General features: G+C 42.6%; 1 protein-coding gene across 2 annotated transcripts; it reads left to right on the forward strand.

Moving 5' to 3' along the window:
• Positions 1-1,414: 1,414 nt before the first annotated feature.
• LOC145626481 (uncharacterized) lies at positions 1,415-3,697 on the forward strand. Of its 2 annotated transcripts, none has more exons than XM_081678914.1 (2): positions 1,415-1,548; positions 2,242-3,697. In XM_081678914.1, the coding sequence occupies exon 2, from the start codon at positions 2,276-2,278 to the stop codon at positions 3,332-3,334; it is 1,059 nt and encodes a 352-aa protein (XP_081535040.1). In that variant the 5' UTR covers positions 1,415-1,548; positions 2,242-2,275; the 3' UTR covers positions 3,335-3,697. The 2 variants fall into 2 exon arrangements, with proteins under 2 accessions (XP_081535040.1, XP_081535039.1); XM_081678913.1 differs by having other exon boundaries at positions 1,427-1,551.
• The last annotated feature ends 17,254 nt before the right edge of the window (positions 3,698-20,951 follow it).

The raw sequence follows: 20,951 nt of genomic DNA on the forward strand, positions 1-20,951 counted from the left end.
TGAACCATAAGGTGCATGCAATATTGCAATGAGGCTTAGGGCCTGTTCTCATTGACTGAACTCAGCTGAACTGAACTAAATTAAGATGAACTGAACTGAGCTGAACTGAACTGAACTGAACTGAATATTTTATAAGAAAAGAAAATTAGGAGCTGAACTGAACTGAATTTCAACGTAAGAGAATATGCCCTTTGATATGCTATAGTCTATAGATCATGATAACTCTACTATACTATACAGTTGTAAATTTGTAATTGATATGATTCAAATGTGAAAATTGATTCAAAAGTGTTTAGCTAGGTGTGTTTGGTTATTTTCCTAAAAAAAAAAAAAAAAAAAAAAAAAAGGAAAGAAAAAGAAGAAAAGAAAAAAAAAAAGAGGTGTGTTTGGTTATTTTTAGTTTCTTTTAGCTCTTTTAGGTTGTAATTTGTTTTTTATTTATAAAGTTCTCTTTGTAAAAAAAAAAAAAAAAAAAAAAAAAGAAAAAAGTGAAAATTGATATAGGACCTTAAAAAGTTAGAATCTCCCAAAAGTAATTTGTTTATGGAAAACAAGATATATTTAAAAACTCGTATAGCAAGTTACTCCCTCTATCCTTATTTGTTTGCCCCATAAGCAAAATGTGCTTTAGTAAGAATTGATCCAAAAAAATTTTGTCTTTTACTTTTATGAGTTATGCAAGTGAGTTTAGCGGTGGGGACATGTTGTTGAATTAGGAAAAGGGACAATATTTGATAGACATTCTAAAATGAAATATGAGGCAAACAAATAGAGAAAGAGGGAATGACAACTTCTAAATATGTTATAATACAATATCTAAGAGGCTAGAGGCAGGGTGGGATAAGTAGAAGTCGTGAGACTAGTAAAAAATATGTTTGTACCAATCTTATCTCTCTATTTCACGTTTGAAATTGTGAATGGACTAATAAAGTAATAAGAATATGGTGATGGTTTCTCTCTAACTTAATAATTGTCAAGAGGTCACCCATCGTAGTACTAATTTCGTCCAAGCACACTTGATTGCGAAGATTTGATAGGTTCCAATTTATTAGTATTGGTATGATCGCACCAAGTGGAGAGAAGGTATCAAATACAAATTGAGTATTGGGAACCTTTATTAATTTAATTTGGCTACATGGGTCATGATTCTCCAAGTTTACTACGGAGTAATATTTTATAGTAACAATACGAGTATCATGGAGTATTACAATATTAACAATTATCTCACTACTCCGTATAAGGTTATAGGATCAAATTTTATCAAGAGGCACGTGGAAATTCCCTTATCAAGAGCACCAGGAGGACTCGTGAGGAGATCCGTTAGAGACGTAGGGCCCTTCTCTTTACCAAAAAAAAAAAAAAAAAAAAACCTCAGGCTAATGAAGTGATGAACATGTATTTTCTCTTAGTCATCAGTCATCACTTTCTCAGTGAAAATTCATGAAGAGACAGTAGAAGTTTGTTAGCAGCGAAGAAAAAGCTGTCTGAAGAAAGTTGGGAAGAAGATGAGTTTCAGAGCTGCTGCTGCTTCTCTATTCTTCACTCATGGTGGTATTTCTCTCTCTCCTTTTCATTTCTTCAACTTTTCCCCCTTTCATTTTTATTCCCGACTGTATTCCCATCATTGCCCTGATCATGCTCATACATTTAATAATCGTGACTTGTTTCTTCAATCTATTACCGAACAATCAAAATTAGGGTTTTCCGATCTTAAATCTCCCCTTTTACTCTTCAATCAAATGATTACTTTGTGTCCTCTTCCTTCTGTTGTGTATTTCAATCAGTTATTTACTGCCATTTCCAAATTGAAACGCCTTGAACCTCATTCCACCATTATCTCTCTCTTCCGGAAGATTGAATTACTTGCGTTTCACATGATATGCATTCTTTAGGTGTTCTTTCTAATTGCTACTGTCATTTGGGAAGAGTTGATTTCGGCTTCTCTCTCCTGGGTAAAAGCCTAAAGCTTGGTTATCCCCCCAATTGTTATACCTTTAACATCTTAATCAATGGCTATATTCATTCTCATAAATTCTCCGAAGCTGCTCATTTCTTTAATACAATTGTCAAGCTTGGTTTCCATCCCGACTTAATTATGTATAGTACTATTGTCAAAGGGCTTTGTAGGATTGGCGACAATGCGTCTGCTCTTACTTTTGTTAACAAAATGCAATGTGGATCTCATTTTAAGACCGACATTGTTTTATACAACACTATTATTGATAGTCTTTGTAAGGACAGGTTGTTACAACAGGCCCTAGACCTGTTCTCCTCCATGAAAACTCAGGGCATTAAACCCGATGTTGTCACTTATAATTCCTTGATTCGAGGCCTCTACAATTCCGGCTGTGGGGATGAGGCTCAGCGTGTGTTGACTGAGATGTTAGAGAGCAACATTGCACCAGATGTTCAGACCTACAGCATGCTGGTTGACATGTTTTGTAAAGATGGATGTGTTGATCAAGCTCAGTCCATTCTAAAGCACATGATTGAGATAAGTGTGACTCCTAACATCATTACTTACAGTCCATTACTTGATGGTTATTGCTTGCGTGGTCAGATGGAAGATGCAGAAAACCTACTTGATATCATGGCCAAAAATGGCTGTGAGCCTAATCTTTTCAGTTTAAATACTATGATTAATGGATATAGCAAGGCAAAAAACATTGACAAGGCCCTAAACATATTCCATCATATGGTTCAGAGAGGGATAACTCCTAATGTTGTTTCCTATAACATTCTTATCGATGGGCTGTGCAAATCCAATAGACTCCCATTCGCGCGCAAGCTGTTTAAGGAAATGCAGGCTCATGGTATTGCTCCAGATGATGTCACCTATGCCTCCTTGCTTGACTGCCTTTGCAAAAGTGCCCGGCATGATGAGGCAGTGAATTTACTTGAAGATATGGAGGATAATGGTGTTAAGCCTGGAAATTCTATCTACAATATCTTGATGAACAGCTTGTGTGAGACTGGACAACTTGAACATGCAGCAAATCTCTTCTCCGATCTTGTATCAAAGGGTCTGCAACCTAATATTAGAACATACAATATATTGATCAAAGGCTTCTGCAAGAAAGGGCTCATGATTGAAGCTGCTCCAGTGTTGAGGATAATGGAGGAAGATGGTTGCCCACCTGATGATATAACCTATAATACACTAATCAGAGGCTATATACTCAATAATGACGTATCAAATGCATTATACCATTACGATCTCATGGTTGGAAAAGGATTTGAAGCTGATGCAGGCACTTTGTCATTGTTTGTTGGTCTCTCTTCTTCTGATAACTTGAGTGACTCAAAGAAGAAGCTGCTACAGAAATTTATCTGATGAATTCCATTTAAAATGTTGCATAGCTTTGGACCTTGTACATGTTCTCTTCAGAGAAGTTTGAGATGGAGTACGAAGCTCCTAGACAATCTATGAATAACAGACCGTTGTTAGCTCCAATTGACATAATTCTAGTGTGAAGTAGTAGTGAACTTTTATTTATCTTATTCTTTTTTTTAGGGTGGAGTAGAGAGGCCTACCATATGGTGAGTTTGGTGACAACTATACTTCTGGCTTACACTTAGGTATAAGTTATAATTGGATAGCTAATGTTTTTATTACTTGGGGTATACAGAGAAGAGAAGAGGTTACTTCAGATTATGTATAAACTTGTTGAATCTAGCTATGACATAAATTATGCAATGATATGTTATTGCTGGCTTGCTGCAGCTTTACTACTTTTGTTATTTGTTGTATAGTTCAGACTTGGCAGTTGGTGTTTCATTCTTTTTTTTTTTTTTTTTTTTTGTTTTTGTTTTTTGCTTTGCTTCTGATGTCTGTATCATGGTATCCCTGGCGATTTTACATGCACAACTCTGTAATCTTGGCTTTCATTGTATTAGACTACAAATGTGCTCAGTACACGCTATTATATGGAGCTTGTTCACTGAGGGCCCTGGTCATTGTGCCCGGTAAGATCATTTATAATGGCAGTAGGCAGGGTTCGATTGGATCACTGAATGTCAGAAAATTGTTGGCTTGGTTTTGTTTCCCTGGCACTATACGTGTTTGGGGATCTGAAGGGAAGAGCTGTGAGTTCAGGTTATGACTTTGAGTTGGGTTATTTTCGTGAGCTAAAAATAAGCTTCCTCCTTAAGCATGATGGGCATGAGTCGAAACACAGTACACCGTATAGGCGTATATTATGTTGCAGAGCTTGTAGCATATGATGAGTTACTCATGAACCTTCCAAGTTGTTTGAGGTAGGCTTGTTTAAAACGCGCTTGAAGTTTTGTTTGTTCCTTAACGAACAATATTTTAACTAGCTTTTTGGTTTGTATGTGTGGTGTTCATGAATGTATTGACACATTTGCAAACCTTGTTTTCTTTAACCTCTTTCATTTCCAGATTCTATAAAGAGACTTCAAGGGGAATTGCACATGAAAACTCAAGTACCACAGAAAAACTACTTTATTTCCCTTTTTTGTCTTCACACTTCAGATCACTTGGCTACTTGTGGTGAAGATGCGGCGGTTGGGTTTATCGGCTGAATGTAAATCCGACTCAGATGGTACAATATTAATAGAAGCTTGTGAGGTGGAAAAGCAGACTTTAATTCGAACCTACAAGCAAACATCTATAAGCATGTTGATCAGAACATTACTAGCTTTAAAGTGCTAGTTGAGCAGGAAATTACTGTTGAAGCTAGCTACTGTAAACTCTCTGATGTGTTGCTGGATCTCGCTAGCTTCAGCATGCTTGTAATGAGCTTGCAGACATGCTGGAAGCTCCTGCATCAACTGGGAAAGAAGCGGCGAATTTTTCTTGGACCAGTCATGCATTGCTTTGAACAGATATCCTAACAACTAACAAGATCCTTAGTCTGCCTACTTATAGTATTGTCATTGAATAACTTGTAGTCTTATCGTTGAATAGACTATCTACCACGATCACTGCTTGTGAATTGTGATACGAGTAGTAGCATTGACTTGGAAAATTTAGCTTAAGTTTATGCCACCAGTTTTATTGTACTTGGTAGTTGGTACTAATCGCGATGTATAGTAAAGAAAACGAGGGAGAAGAAATAACTAAATACGGAGTAATGAATAAGGGATTTTGGCTTTACGTTATTATATTAGCTTAGCCATAGCCAAGCCTTGCAGAGTTGCAGAACTTCTTCATGTTGGCTGAGATTGTAACAAACTAACGACTATTGTGATACATGATCATTATTGATAGGAGTGAACGAGGAGTATCTAATTAATTATTGTGTCTTTTTAGCAAATATGATGGTACTCGGCTACAATAAAAAAATATATGGTACTTTGGCTTAATATAAATCAATTTTATGAGTAGTTTACTAATATTATTAAAATTAAAAATGAAATAATAAGACCAAGTTATTAAAATTGAGAAGAAAATTATTATTAATTAGGTGTTAAAAATATTTTTAAAAAGTATACATTATATTAAATTAATAAAGCATGTTTTTTCCATTTAAGTTATACAACGTGTCCATTAAAAAAAATAAAATTATACAACGTTGTTTTCATAAAATAAGCTAAGTAGAATAACAAAAATAAGAAAAAAAGAGTATAGAATGACATTATATATTGTTTTGGCGGAAATTTTTTAATATTAGCTTGACATATGTCAAAAAATGATGTAAACATGTTTTGTTATAGTATTAGTTTATAGATATGCCACTCAATAACAAGTAATCAATTAATTGGCTGTTGATTTAGTGGTGATGTGGATTACATTTAGTAGGAAGGACTCGCGTTTGATCCTCCACAACAACAATTGGGAGGATTGGTGGAACCTAACCACACCCATAACTGATCCGAGTATGGACTACGGGTATTGTTTATCGGTGAGATTAAGGGGACTAACCTTTTACTTTTCATCGTTTGGGGATTGCCGGTAGGTATTAAAAAATTTCCGGTGAAGTAATTTTTTTTTTTTTGTACAGCTAAATAAAAATAATGACACATACTCCTCCTCCTAATAAAATAAAACACTGCTAATTAAAATAACCTAGATTAGACGAAAGTCAAGCAACTTGCAACTCGTAGTCATGTATTTTCTCAAACGAGCAATGCTTCCATAGTAGACGAAAAAGCTTCTCCAACACTTTCAAAAATCATCCATTACTCTTGATCAGTACATGTATATATTGTATCTAAATGGTATTTATTTTGGAATTAGATGACGTTTATCTTATCTTTGGTTGTGTATGCAATTGATAAGGGCTTAGGGTATTGTTGAGATGTTTGAAATTTTTTTGGCAAAATTGTTCAATGTACTAGTGAGATAGATTGAAGATAGTTAATATGCTTATCCCCCTATTTTTTGTGGGATAGGGTTTTGTGGTTTGCTTGAATATGGTATTAGATAAAGAAAATTGAAAACAAAACAGAGTAAGAAGAGGTGAGTTTATAGGCTTTTGGATATGCAATTTGTATAATAAAAAATGTTTGGGCTATGAATTCTAAAAGGGGCTTATTTGGTCTAAAATTGTTCCGTATGTCAATATTGATAATCTATAAGTTTTAATTAATTCATAACTATATATTCTATTTATCTTATGTAAATAATAGGTACTAATTAATATGAAACCGAAACCTTACATTGTTGTTCATCATGGTGGATATTGGAAGCTAGTTCATGGTGTTGTGGAATACGAGGGTGGGTTTACAAATATATTTAAAGATGTGGCTGAGGATTTGAATGCATCACATCTTAAGATATTAATACTTCGAGTAAACTACACAACTACTCCCTAAACTTTGCACAAAGTTGCAGATCACTCACTAAACTTTCAAAAGTTGCAAATCACTCACTCACTTGAGTTTTGACCTTCAATAACAGGTAAAATGCAAGAACTCCCTAAACTTTCTAACAACTCCCTAAACTTCCTCACATGATTTTTAATTAGCTAGTCATTACAAAAACAATAATACTCTGTAACAAATATTATTGAACTATTAATAATAATAATAATAATAATAATAATAATAATAATAATAATAATAATCGTTTTTTAATAAAATATTAAACTATAGTTAAGAATTATTATTATTATTATTATTATTATTATTATTAAAAAACGATTATTATGTAATAAAATTCTAACAACAGCTATATATATACTCCAACAACTATAGTTCAATATTTTTGGTTTTTTTTTAATATATATTTTTGGTTTTTTTTTTTTTTTTGTTTTGTTGTTGTTTTAGTTAGAATATTTTATAGCCACGTACTAATATAAGTAAACAACTGCGCTATTTCAACATCACAAAAAAATTCTTAACTTTTTTTTCTAGATCATGTTCGTTTCACAAATTTTGGAACTTTAAGTTTTTTTTTTTTTTTTTAATAAACGCACGCAACTGCAAATTCATATGACAATGAGAGTTTTTTTTTATAAGGAGGCGATAAGGGATTTTTAGTACTAGGTTCTCTACTAAAGTCTGCTAATTATAACTTTTGTTGAGTTTAATGTGTATAATAAATCAAACATTCAAACATTTTTTTTTTTGAAGAAAAGACAACCAAACTAATTAATATGTGATATATAATGGCACACAATGAATATGCTCATCTTGTTCGAAGAACAATGATTCCTAATTGTTTGATTCGGTAAATCATTCTTTCTACTCTAATGTTAATTGGATCATCTAATTTTATTTTTTCTAAAAAAAAAAAAAAAAAACGAACCAAAGTAGTGCAAAGGAAAAAATGAAAAAATAATTTTTTTTTCAAGTCAAAAATTTAGTTAGTTCCCATTAGCTTACAAATGTATGATTAGATTGTTAAATTAAAAAAATATTTTTAAAAAATATCAAAGTTTAGAGAGTTTACCTATTAGTATAATAGTTTAGGCTAAGTTTAGGGAGTTAACCTGCTATATCAGGTTACTACCTGAAAAATGACCTCCAACCACCTGAGTAGTGAGTAAATTGCAACTTTTAAGAGTTTAGTGAGTAAAGTGCAACATTTGGCTAAGTTTAGGGAGTAGTTGTATGCTTTACTCTTAATACTTCCTCTGTTCTTTTTTTTATTACACCAGGAGGGATTTCACACTTCCCAATGCATTACTTTAGCTATTAATATCTTCAATTTTACTTTAGTAAAAATTATGAAAATTTGATATTTGAAAAGTAAATTTCGAGACGAATCTAACTAGATCCCACATGACTATGTTTTTCCCAATAGATAAATTACAAATGATGGTCAAAGAAGATTAGTGAATAGTGTCCTTATGTAGGAAGTATCAAATTTGGGGTACACTAATCTAAGCAAGTTGCATTATCTGGATCCTAGAAAATCTATGGTTGATGGTATAAGGTACCTTGGATATGATGAAGCTACCTTTGATCCTTTCATCAGTCTCTTGGTTGAGTACGGTATGATTCATATTTATTGTGAAAATGAAGTAACTGATATTATATTTTTGATGAAGAGTTATATGTGGAAAGCAAAATGAGCTTTACAAAGTTGTTACAACATGATGATGAGGATGCTTTTAAGAGTCCTGTCATGCCTACAATAGATGATGCAATTGATTATGATGAAAACGGCAGTGATATGGATGATGAAGAGGTTGTTGCTGCTATAGAAAAAATAGGAGAAGCTAAGAAGATTGATAAGGATTATGAAGAAGAACTTAGACAACTTAAAAGAGTGACAGAGAACAAACGAAAGCAGCCTGAAGAAATAGATAGTGAATATGAGGATTCTACTGACTTGGATAGTCCTGATGATGCATCTGATAAGGAAGATTGTGGGTATATAATACCTATTCCGACTAAAATAAAAAAAATTTCTACTTTCAAGAAGTACAAACAAGGGACAACACCTCAGGATACTAAGTTATACGTCGGACAAGAGTTTGATAATGCTCAACATTTGAAAAAGGCAATTACAGACTACTGTATTTCCATGGGAGAGATGTGCATTTCGGTACAAATAAAAATTGTTTGGGTCCAATTTAGTCCAATTGGGCCTAGTCATTAAATGATCCAATTAAAAGCCCAAGGTCAAGGTTCAACTCTCAAATCGTGCTAAAGTCAAGGTCAGTCCACCAGACATGTCAATTGGGCCCCGGCCCACATTCTCCACATGTGCTAAGGTATAAAAGCCTTCAATTCATTCATTTGTACAGAACACACGAACAAAGCCTCAAGCAATTAATTCTCTTGCATAGCTTTCTCTCTCTACACATTGTACTGACTTTAGCATCGGAGGGGCCTTCCTCGGCAACACCCCCGAGGCTAGTTTACGTGTGTTTGCTGTGCAGGAAACCTTCGGCCCAACATCCCTTGGACCGAATCCAGTCTTCACCACTTCAACGGGCCTTCGGCAAGGCCCCATTGTTTTCACCCGAAACAATTTGGCGCCGTCTGTGGGGAAGACTTTCAAAAATCTCTAAGCCAAATTTCTAATCAAAATCATCTTGCAATCATCTTAGTGGCAATGGCTAAGAATCGCAAGAGCAAAAGCCTCCGTCAAGGAGCAGGCGAAAGGCCTAAAACTCCTACACCATCACCCTCACCGGACCGGAACTCTCCCAAGGGTGCCAGTTCGGGAGGAGGATCATACAGGGAGGATTCCCTTTCTCCCGTAATTCACAACTCTCATCGGAGGCCGAGTCCCTCTCGGTCTAGTAGAGATCAGTCCGGTCATAGGACTCATTCCGTGCCCCAAAGCCAACCATTGACCGTCCGCTCTCATTCCCACACTCAACCGAGGACCCCTTTGACGGGGCCCAGCTCGGAGGAGGTGGCGAGAGCGCTGGCAGTGCTCATGGAGGCCATGAGGGCACAAAATATGCCTCCACCTCGCGATCGAATTCCTCCGCACACCCGGCATCAGCGGAGGAAGCTAGACCATGACGGTGGAAAACCTCCTTCTTTCCGGGAACTGGAAAAGTGGGAAGAGGATACCTGGAGAACCGAGAGAGAGAGGAAAGAGAACCCTCAATTTTTCTCACGATCCTCAACCTCTCGACCAGAAACGCATAAGAGCAGCAGCTCAGCTTCTCGGCCAGAATCTGCTCGCCGAGAACAACCTGAGACTGTTCGCCGAAGCGTTCTCGACCGACTCGGCGGCAAGGAACCGAGCGTGCACAGTCGCCTCTCGTTCCCTGCAGCCGAAGCCCAAACTTCCCAGCCAGGGACGAAAACCACTCCTACCTCTCTAAGAGGGTGGAGCGCGGTCCCTTCGGCCAGGAACAAGGGCAAGGCCGTTATGCTACCCACCAGTTCGCCATTTGAGCAATGGATACTGGAAGAGCACGTGCCCACGGTTAAAATACCGTCGCACATTACATATGATGGGACTTCGGATCCGAAGGACCACATTGCCTCGTATGAGGCTCACATGCATCTTTGCCCCAGGTCCGAAGCGACTTGGTGCAAATATTTTCCAACCACTCTCAAGGGGGTCGCGCAAGCATGGATCTCCAAGGGAGTGAAACAAGGCTCTATAACAGGGTGGGACGATCTGTCCTCCAAATTTAGGAGCAAGTTTTCCACGGCAAACCGCCGAGAGAAGACTACTGCAGAACTCATGGGTCTGCAACAAGGGGAGACCGAAAGCCTCCGAGACTACCTGACCCGTTTCAGCAACGAGTCATCCAGCGTCTCTCAGCTGGACCAGGGGTTAGCCGTTTTTGCAATGCAGAATGGCCTTCAGCCTGGGAAGTTCCTAGACTTCATGGTCATGCATACCCCGCAGACCTTGGAGGAAGCTCTGAATGCCTCGGATAAATTCATCCGAGCCGAAGAGTGGAACAAAACAAAAACCCAACCTCAATCTGGGGGAGGGAAGCAAAAACAAACACCCTTGTCTGAAGGCCAAGGCCAGAGGACAAAGGGAAAGGCCAAGGCCTCGGAACAATCTTCGGCCAACGAGCCGAGGAAGGAAAAATCTGCCTCGTTCACAGGTAGATACGAGTCTTACACTCCGCTCTCTCTTCCACGCGCCAAAATTTACAGCGTGACGAAAGAAGAGCAGAGTTACCGAAAGCCGAGACCACTCCCAGAGTGGTATCAGCTCCAGAGTGGTATCAGCGAAAAAATAAAAATCAGTGGTGCGAGTTCCACGAATCTCCGGGACATAACACTGAAGAGTGTATCCAGCTGAAGGACCAGATCGAAGACATGGTCCGGAAGGGATACTTGAAAAAATACATCGCGGATCACCGCGAGAAAAAGGAGGCCGAGAAGTCAGCAAAGGACTCTCGGCAAGACCTCGACTTCCCCCGGAAGAACAGTAAAAGTGCGGAGGGAAAATTCTCTCCGATCAATGTTATCTCGGGAGGAATATGCTCTCGGAGGGAACACAAGCGACACCTTAGGGCTCTGACCCACCAGGTGAACAACGCCGACATTCAACCTCCCCAGTCGCCGGTGCCGAACATGACGTTCACAGCCGCCGACTGCCGGGGGGTGACGTTCCCTCACGAGGATCCGTTGGTGATCATCGCCACGGTGGCCAACCACGACGTCAGCAAAGTCCTTGTTGACGGTGGCAGCGGAGCAAACATTCTGTTCCGAAAGGCCTACAATCAAATCAAGCTGAAGCCCAAGCATCTTACGCCAGTACCCTACCCGGTATCCGGATTCAATGGGGCTTCAACTTACCCAGATGGGAAGGTGACACTTCCTGTCACCATCGGCTGCGATGAAGCAGCCAGGAATGTCATGACTGAATTTTTGGTCATCGACGCTCCTTCAGTGTATAACGTGATTTTGGGGAGACCCATAATTCACGAGATCCAAGGGGTCGTCTCAACTTATCATCAGCTGATGATTTACGTCTCAGACGCCGGCTTCCCCGAAAGGATCCTGGGCAGCCAAAAGGACGCCCGAAGGTGCAACTACCTCAAGCCATCCACTAGTCGCCCAGATGACGACGACAAGGATGAGGAGGAGAAAGAAAAAGAAAGAGAGCCAAGCACAAAAAAGCCGAAAGGCCTAAGCGCTTCGGCCCAAGGTTCTGTGCCCAGGGAAAAAGGGCCAGAAAGGGAAAAGGCTAGCTCTTCATCTGAGCCGAAAGACTCAGAGAGCCAGCCGAAGAACAGAAAGTCTGGGATGCCGGCTGACATAGACAGCAGGCCAGATTGTGAAGAGTCCAGTCCATCAACAATGGACATGGACCAGCAGACTGAAACGGTCGAATTGACCGAAGGAGACGCGAAGAAATGTGTAACAATCGGGATGGACCTTGATCCGAACACCCGTTGCGAACTTATTCAGCTCCTTCGGGATAACAGAGATGTGTTTGCTTTCTCGGCAGCTGATATGCCCGGGATAAGTCCAAACCTCATCTCCCATAAGCTTAACGTTGACCCAACGTGTCGACCAATTAAGCAAAAGAAGCGGAGTTACTCTGCAAATAAGAACCGAGACATCACAGCAGAGGTCAAAAAGTTGCTGGAGGCAGGCTTCATCGAGCCTTGTCAATATCCGGAATGGCTGGCAAATGTGGTGATGGTTCAGAAGGCCAATGGTACCTGGAGGATGTGCGTTGACTTCACGGACCTAAATAAGGCTTGTCCGAAGGATTTCTATCCCTTGCCGAGGATCGATCAGCTAGTCAACTCGACAAGTGGCCATGCCTTGCTTAGTTTCATGGACGCATTCTCAGGGTATCATCAGATCTTCATGCACCCCGACGATCGAACAAAGACGGCATTCGTCACGAACGCCGGGGTGTACAATTATAAAATGATGCCCTTCGGATTGAAAAATGCGGGGGCAACCTATCAAAGGCTGGTGGATCAAGTTTTCGCCGATCAAAAGGGCCGAAACATGGAAGTCTATGTTGACGATTCGATCGTCAAAAGCAAAAAATCTGAGGACCATGTTAAGGACCTGGCTGAAACCTTCGCCACCTTAAGAAAACATCAAATGAAGCTGAATCCGAAGAAGTGTGTCTTCGGCGTGAAGTCAGGGAAATTCCTTGGGTTCATGGTCAGCAAGAGGGGGATTGATGCCAATCCCTCCAAAGTCAAAGCAGCGCTTGACCTTCCTGAGCCGAAAACAAAGCGGGATGTTCAGCGGCTCACCGGAAGAATGGCAGCCCTTTCAAGGTTCATTTCCAGAGCTTCGGATAAGGGGTTACCTTTCTTCAAAGCCCTGAAACTCCCGAAAACAAAGGAGCTCGTTTGGGAGAAAGAGCAAAAAGAAGCCTTCAAGCAGCTTCGGGAGCATCTGGCTCAACTCCCAACGCTGGCTAGCCCAGCAGAGGGAGAAACTTTGTATCTGTACGTGGCTGTTAGCCCAGCCACCATCAGTGCAGTACTGCTGAAGGAAGAAAGCAAAATTCAGCAACCGATCTATTTCGTCAGTCACACCCTGACGGATGCCGAGACTCGCTACCCTCTACTCGAGAAAGTCGCCTTTGCGGTAGTGGTAGCGGCTCGGAAGCTGAGGCCCTATTTTGATTGCCATCAGATAGTGGTCTTAACTGATCAGCCGCTGGAGAAAGTTCTCGGCAAAGTTGAAAAATCTGGTAGGCTGGCCAAGTGGGCTTTTGAGCTCACCGAATTCAGCATCAGCTACCAGCCGAGGGCTGCCATAAAGGCTCAAGCTCTAGCGGATTTCTTGGCCGAATGCTCGTACCAAGAGACGCTAGATAATGAAAGGAAAGTCTGGACTGTGTTTACGGATGGATCCTCCACCGTAAATGGTTCAGGGGCAGGGGTAGTGATAACCTCTCCCGAAGGCAAATCCTTTGAGTATGCACTAAAATTCGCTTTCAAGGCTTCGAACAACGAAGCTGAATATGAGGCAGCAATCGCTGGCCTAGAGCTGTGCATCTCCCTGGAAGCCGAGCATGTCTGCCTGAAAACAGACTCTCAGCTAGTTGCATATCAGATCAGTGGCAGCTACGAGGCCAAAGAGCCCTCCATGATAGCCTATCTTGCCAAGATCAAATCAGTCATTGCAAAGCTGAGAACCTTTGAGGTTCAACTGATCCCAAGGGGTCAGAATACTCAGGCCGATGCACTCTCCAAACTTGCTAGTTCAACTCTCACTGAGCTGAGCAGATCTGTATATGTGGAGGTACGTCGAGAAAGAAGTGTCGACGAAGCACCTGAAGTGTGCTGCGCTGACCCAGAGCCCAGCTGGATGGATCCCATCCTAGCTTTCAAGCTTCGGGGAGAGATTCCCGAAGACAGAATTTTGGCCTCCAAGCTGAAGAGAACCAGCTCAAGGTTCATCGTCTTCAGGGGGGAGCTTCTGAAAAAATCCTTCTCAGCCCCATTGCTGAAATGCGTGGGACCGACAGATGCAGATTATATCCTACGGGAGATTCACCTCGGCATCTGCGGGAACCACATCGGGGGAAGGACCTTAGCCCACAAGGCATTGAGGGCCGGATATTACTGGCCCACCATGATCTCAGATGCTAAGGAGCTGGTTCGGAAATGCGAAAAATGTCAAAAATTCGCACCAGTTATCCATCAGCCAGCTAGGGATCTTCAGCCGATTCTTAATCCACTCCCGTTTGCCCAATGGGGACTGGATATACTGGGACCATTTCCAGATGCTATGTACCAGAAAAAATGGCTGATAGTCGGTGTTGACTACTTCAGTAAATGGATCGAGGCCGAAGCAGCCTCGAACATTACAGAGCAAACTGTCAGAAAATTTATCTGGCAGAATATCATCACTCGTTTCGGCATCCCGAGAGTATTTGTCTTCGATCATGGGAGGCAATTCGATAACTTACCGCTGAAGCGGTATACAGATCAGTTCGGTATCAAACTGGCATATTCAGCGGTATGCCACCCGCAAAGTAACGGACAAGCCGAAGCTGCAAATAAACAGATCCTAAATGCCCTCAAAAAGAGGGTGGAGGATCAAAAGTCCAAGTGGCTGGAGGAGCTCCCAAGAACCCTTTGGTCCCTACGGACAATCGAAAAAGAGGCAACGGGCTATTCGCCTTTTGAACTGGTGTATGGTGCCGAAGCCGTCCTTCCAGTGGAAATTGGCTCTGAGAGCTTACGGGTGCACCACTTCTCAGCTGAGAATGAGCAACTGATGAAGGAATCTCTCGATTTCCTCGACGAAGTAAGAGACTCAGCCCGAGACAGAATGGCTGCTTATAAGCAGAGAATCAGCAAATTTTTCAACCGAAGGGTCCATGCAAGGCCCCTCAAAATTGGAGACCTTGTCCTTCGGAATGCTGCTGCAGTTCAGAAAGGCCGAATCCATGGGAAACTCTCAGCTACATGGGAAGGGCCCTACGAGATCAGTGATGAGCTTCAGCCAGGGACATACCGACTTCAGCAGTTGGATGGAACTGAGTTGAAAAATCACTGGAACGCTGATGTACTGAAGAAATATCATGTGTAAACCCTTCGGGGCAGAATAATCTTTGTAAGTACATTTTGAATTAATGAAAGGCCTTGGAGCCACCATTTATATAAACATTTGCAACTTTTTATTCTTTCAAAGTTTTCTTTGTTCTATCTACTCTTTAAGGGTTTTTATTCAGCCCCGTCTGAAACCTTCGCCTTCGGGTAACTGGGTTTCGGATTGCTGACAAACCCGTCTTTTTAAAGAACACTGGTCTTCCAGCTGAAGTCAAGCTTCAGTAAGACTTGTTCTCCAAAGACATGAGTCCATGGACAAATCTGGGATATTGCCTTAACTGAGCCTCGTATCCCAGAAAGCCATTATCCGAAACATTGCCTTCAGTTGGCCCTGTGTTTCGGATATCCATTTTTAAAGATAGACAGAAAATCAAGGATATCAGCAACTGTTGGAAATTTTTTATTTTCAGCCCTGTCTGAAACCTTCGCCTCCGGGTAACTGGGTTTCGGATTGCTGACAAGCTCGTCCTTTTAAAGAACTCCGGTCTTTAAGCCGAAGTCAAACTTCAGTAGGACTTGTTCTTCAAAGACTTGTTCTTCATTCTGGGGTATTGCCTTAACTGAGCCTTGTATCCCAGAAAGCCATTATCCGAAGCATTGCCTTCAGTTGGTCCTGTGTTTCGGATATCCATTTTCAAAAGATAGAAAAATAAAATCCAGCTCAGTAATCCAAAGACTTGAATTCTTTAGATTTCTGAGGGGGCAAGAGGCACTACCAGTGCAAGTTTATGCTCAGCAGAATTCTTCAAGCCGAAAGCTTTGTACTTCGCAAAGTTTCAAAATAAGATAAAGCAGTTGAAGAAAGGAACATCAGATTAATAATTCATGCTCAGAAAGTGAGCTACAAGTTCAAATAAATCAAAGACTGTATCGGCAGCCGCCCACAAGCGGAAAATAACAGCTGCCGAAATACGTACAAAAACAAAAATAAACTGTTTGTACGACAAGGCAAGCTGAAGCAAAAAACAAGGCAAAAAATTCAGAAAGTGGCAAGTCTAAAGTTGAGCGCACGATGAACCGCAAGATTCTGAAGACGACTGCCCGAGTTCCTATGCTTCAGCCCGAGGATCAGACTGATCAGCGTTGTTGGGCCCCATGGTGGCCTCAGCCCCAGCAGCAGAAGAGGCGGGCTTTGCACCCTGCTGAGCCTCCCTCTCCCTCCGTTCAGCCTCCAACTCCTCCCTCTCAGCTTCTTCTTCGGCTTCCTCAGCCTTAAGGATTTCAGCTTCGATTGGAGTTGCATATTTCATGTGAGGGTCTTCGGGATCCTGGACCCATTCAGCACATTTGGACCAGTCAAGCTTCGGCTCAGCATGTAGGCAGACTCTTCGGCACACTCTGAACCCGTTTCTAAAACCCATTTCATACTCCTCTTGGGTATAGATGCGGACCTTGAGTAGAGCCTCAGCATCAGCCAGCTTCTTTTTCGTCTCCTCCAAGTCTTCTTTGGATTTCTTTAGCTCAGCAGCAAGCTTGGAGGAAGACTCTTTCTGCTCGTCCAGTTCCTGCTGAAATTGGGAAGCCTTGGTCTGAGCTTGGGTCAACTTATCTTCCTTGACCTTCAGCTGATCCTCAGCCTCTTGGAGCTTGGCAAGTTGAGCTTCAGCGGCAGTAGCAGCTTCGGAGAGTTGGACATTACGAGCCTGGAGCGCCTCTTCAGCAGCCATTCTGCTGGCTTCAAGAGCTTCCAACTTCTGCTGCACTTCAGCCTGTGCAGCAGTTCCTTCTTGGATTCGGCTCTCGATGGCAGCTTTGAATTTGGAAGTATCCACTCCCATGTGCTCCTGAAGAAATTTTTCCCCTTCCATCAGCGGGAGGAAAACTTCCCTCTCCATGGCATCGCAGAAGGTCTGAAGGGCTTCAGCAGCTTTCTTTTCATACTCTTCACCCTTCTGCTGCTTCTCTTCAGCCGCTGCTTGCTTCAGCTTGGCAAGCTTTAGCTCCTCTTCGGCTACCTTCTTGTCGTACTCAGCAGCGTCAACCCTATCTTGTAGGGTATCTATCAGCTCTACAGTGAGAGTCTGATTGTGCACAAACTGGAAACAGGGGCACAAGTCAAAAAAAAAAAAAAAAAAACAAAACAAACAAAAACACAACTGAAGAGCTGAAGTGAAAAAGAGATCAAGGCAAAGGAGAATCACCTGCATCATCAGCAGTTGGTTAGACCTGGCTGGGTCAGGAACTGATCTGCTGGATTCGCCCATCCCAGCAGTGGCCTTCAGCGACCAGATCCTCGCCCTATCTACTTCGGACATGCCAGCAAAATCGCCGAAGTAGGCTGCAACACCTTCTCGGTTCTGACCCCATATGAGGTCCCAGATATGATCTGGGATTGGCATTCGGGGGGCCGAGAAACCCATTTCTCCAGACTGCAGCGTCTGGAAGGAAGGGAAGGATGACGATGGAGCTTCTTGAGTCTTAGATGGCTCAGCATCCCCCTTCTTCTCAGCAGAGTCAATTACTATGACCTCCGCTTCTTCATCAGGTGTGAGGACGAAAGCCTCAACCTCTCTTGCAATATCGGCTGTGAAACCCTCAGCATTGGGTATCACAGCATTCTCATCTCTGTGCTCAGCAGCACACTCTTGAGCTTCCTCTTGAACCCCTCCCTTAGGATCGGGAGTTTTCTGATCCACCTCCATCTCGGGAGGTGGCGGAGGGGTCCTCGGAGGTGATTGAGCCGGCGGCCGGCCACCGCCTTCCTCAGGTTCCCTTATTTCGATGCCGATGGTCATCGGCCTCCTTTGAAAGTCATGAGGGCCGATGATGGCCATCCTTCGTCGCCTTTTTTGAAGCGGCTGCTCGTCCATGTCTGAGTCTTCAGACTCTTCTTGTATTTGGTCTTCGGGACGAGCAGGGGCTTTACCCTCTCTCTGTCTATTACTCTCCTCGGACTGTAAAAGACAAGGGGGGACGAAGGGTATGAGTAACAGCAAAAAAAAAAAAAAAAAAAAAAAAAAAAAAAAAAAAAGAAAGAGAAGCAACAGCAGAGCTGAAAAGCTAGGTCTAAAGAACTCACCGAAGTCTTCAGCAAAGCCTCGTCTTCTTCAGCTGCCCTAGCTGCAGCTTCTTCTTCAGCAGCTCTGGAAGACCCCACTCCTCCTTCGCAAGCTTCAATAACCCGTGCAACCTCTTCGGCTGTACGGGCAGCTTCAGCCTCTTCGTCTAACAGCTGAAACAAGGGATCCCTTTTCTTCCACCAAGGCTTCTGCTTCTGATATAGAGCAACAGCCTCAATTTGGAAATGGGTAGAGTCTAGATGGACTTCCCTATGCTTCGATTCAGTGATAGAAGGAGCCCGAGCAGTTACGACACGTTCTCGGTTGACGCCGAGACGATCGTAGTTAATGCCGACGTTGGTCTCGTCCCGCTCTGAAAGAAGAAGAGGGAAAAGATTAATTCAGCTAGGTCGGCACAGCAGAGAAGTGCGAAGTAAAAGCAGAGGAAAAGATATAATTAAAAGGCCTCGGCCCCAGCCGAAGAAACTTACCATCCCTAAACTTTCGGCTGAGGCCGACAGCTGCTAACATGTTCTCTTGGAAGACATAATGCGTATCGGGGAGCCAAGTCTCCGGGATATGTTGCATTCGACCGCTGCCCCCCGGGTTCGGCCGCTTGCCAAAGATGTTCTGCTGATTAAGGTTCGGATCCGAACCGTCACCTTCGGGGGGACCCAAGCTTCCCATCTCGGGATCAGGCTCGGCAAGATACCTGGGGGCACTGAAGACGCAAGGGTGGTCCGGATCTGTGGGCGCCCTAACCCAGATCCATTGACCTCTCCAGTCTTTGTCTGAAGAGTCATTCGGCCACATGGTCAGATACTGGGGCCGAGACTCAATCCGGTACCACCCAGAGCCGTGATGTCCGTGCCCACTTTGAATATTTGGCACTAGCCGATGGAGCTTTCTGAAGCAGTGCAGGTTCGGCACATACCTGAAGAACTTGCAGACCCACAAGTATGTCATCACCCTTCGGATGCTGATGGGAGTCAGCTGACATAGAGAAATGTTATAATGGATCAGCAAGTCTCGGACGAATACGTCCAAAGGGAACCTCAGCCCATACTGAAGTTGTCTTGTATATACCCCCACATACCCCGGGGGTGGACGATGGATTCTATCGGATGCCACGGGCATTCGGCACCAATACCCGTCAGCTTCAAGGATGTCGTAATGCAACTCAATCTGCTCGGCAAACCGATACTGTTCGGCATTCTCTACCCACCATGAGTAGGGGCGGTTCTTTATCATGGCCGAAGCCACTTCAGCATCCTCCCACTCTGAAAACCCAGGAAGGATATCCCAAAGGACGGCGGGAACTTCATCATCTCGTCCAGAAACGCTCGGCCCCTCCGCCCCCTGAGGAGGAGCCGAAGAAATGGGAGTTGCCCTAATCCCTTCAGCAGGGTCAGATTCTGCTCTCTGTCCATTCCAGGTCCCCGTCCTGTTCCTAGGATCGGGAATCGGCCTTGCTCTTCTTGGAGCACGGGCCCTACCTCTAACTTCCCTCGCCATTGATGAGTTTCGAAGAAGAAAGTCGAAAAAGAGGAAAAAGAGTTCGAATTTGAAGAAAAATAAAAACTAAAATCAAAGGGAATTACCTTAATCTGAAGCGAAAGTTGCCGATTTACGAATTGGTAGTGACGAATCTCAGTTTCTAAGCTCAATGCCCGGGGAATTTGCGAAGTTTTGATGCGGGTACTTGGGTTTTCTCTCGAGAGTTCTGGGTTTGTGTTGGTGAAGAAGTGAGGAGGGATGACGCGCCTCTGATTATATCTCCAAGAATGGGAATTCTGGGAGCCTGCGCTTCAATTTCTCTTAAATACTCCACTAAGTAACCGTTAAACACACGACCTCATGATTAAACCGCCCATTATCCGTCCAACTTCCACAATCATTCACCTAACCGTTGTTATCTCATTAATTACGGTTTAAATCCAAATTTCTTGGATTAATTAAATCATTTACTTCCCTCCTTTTCTGATTAATCAGACCCGACCCGTCATCCTTCCAAATCGGGTCTGGGGGGCAAGTTGTTTGGGTCCAATTTAGTCCAATTGGGCCTAGTCATTAAATGATCCAATTAAAAGCCCAAGGTCAAGGTTCAACTCTCAAATCGTGCTAAAGTCAAGGTCAGTCCACCAGACATGTCAATTGGGCCCCGGCCCACATTCTCCACATGTGCTAAGGTATAAAAGCCTTCAATTCATTCATTTGTACAGAACACACGAACAAAGCCTCAAGCAATTAATTCTCTTGCATAGCTTTCTCTCTCTACACATTGTACTGACTTTAGCATCGGAGGGGCCTTCCTCGGCAACACCCCCGAGGCTAGTTTACGTGTGTTTGCTGTGCAGGAAACCTTCGGCCCAACATCCCTTGGACCGAATCCAGTCTTCACCACTTCAACGGGCCTTCGGCAAGGCCCCATTGTTTTCACCCGAAACAAAAATTATAAGATTGGGGCTGAATGTAAATCACAGGGTTGCAAATGGAGACTTTGGGCGTCTTGGGCTCCTGGTAAAAGAACATTTCAGACAAAGACACATCAAGATGAGCACATTTG

Source organism: Chenopodium album, chromosome 4, assembly GCF_948465745.1.
Source record: "Chenopodium album chromosome 4, dcCheAlbu1.1, whole genome shotgun sequence".
Classification (NCBI taxonomy): domain Eukaryota; kingdom Viridiplantae; phylum Streptophyta; class Magnoliopsida; order Caryophyllales; family Amaranthaceae; genus Chenopodium; species Chenopodium album.

Bases quoted from the DNA above. Each gene is read 5' to 3' on its own strand.
- LOC145626481 (XM_081678914.1), top strand. From the start codon at position 2,276: ATGAAAACTCAGGGCATTAAACCCGATGTTGTCACTTATAATTCCTTG.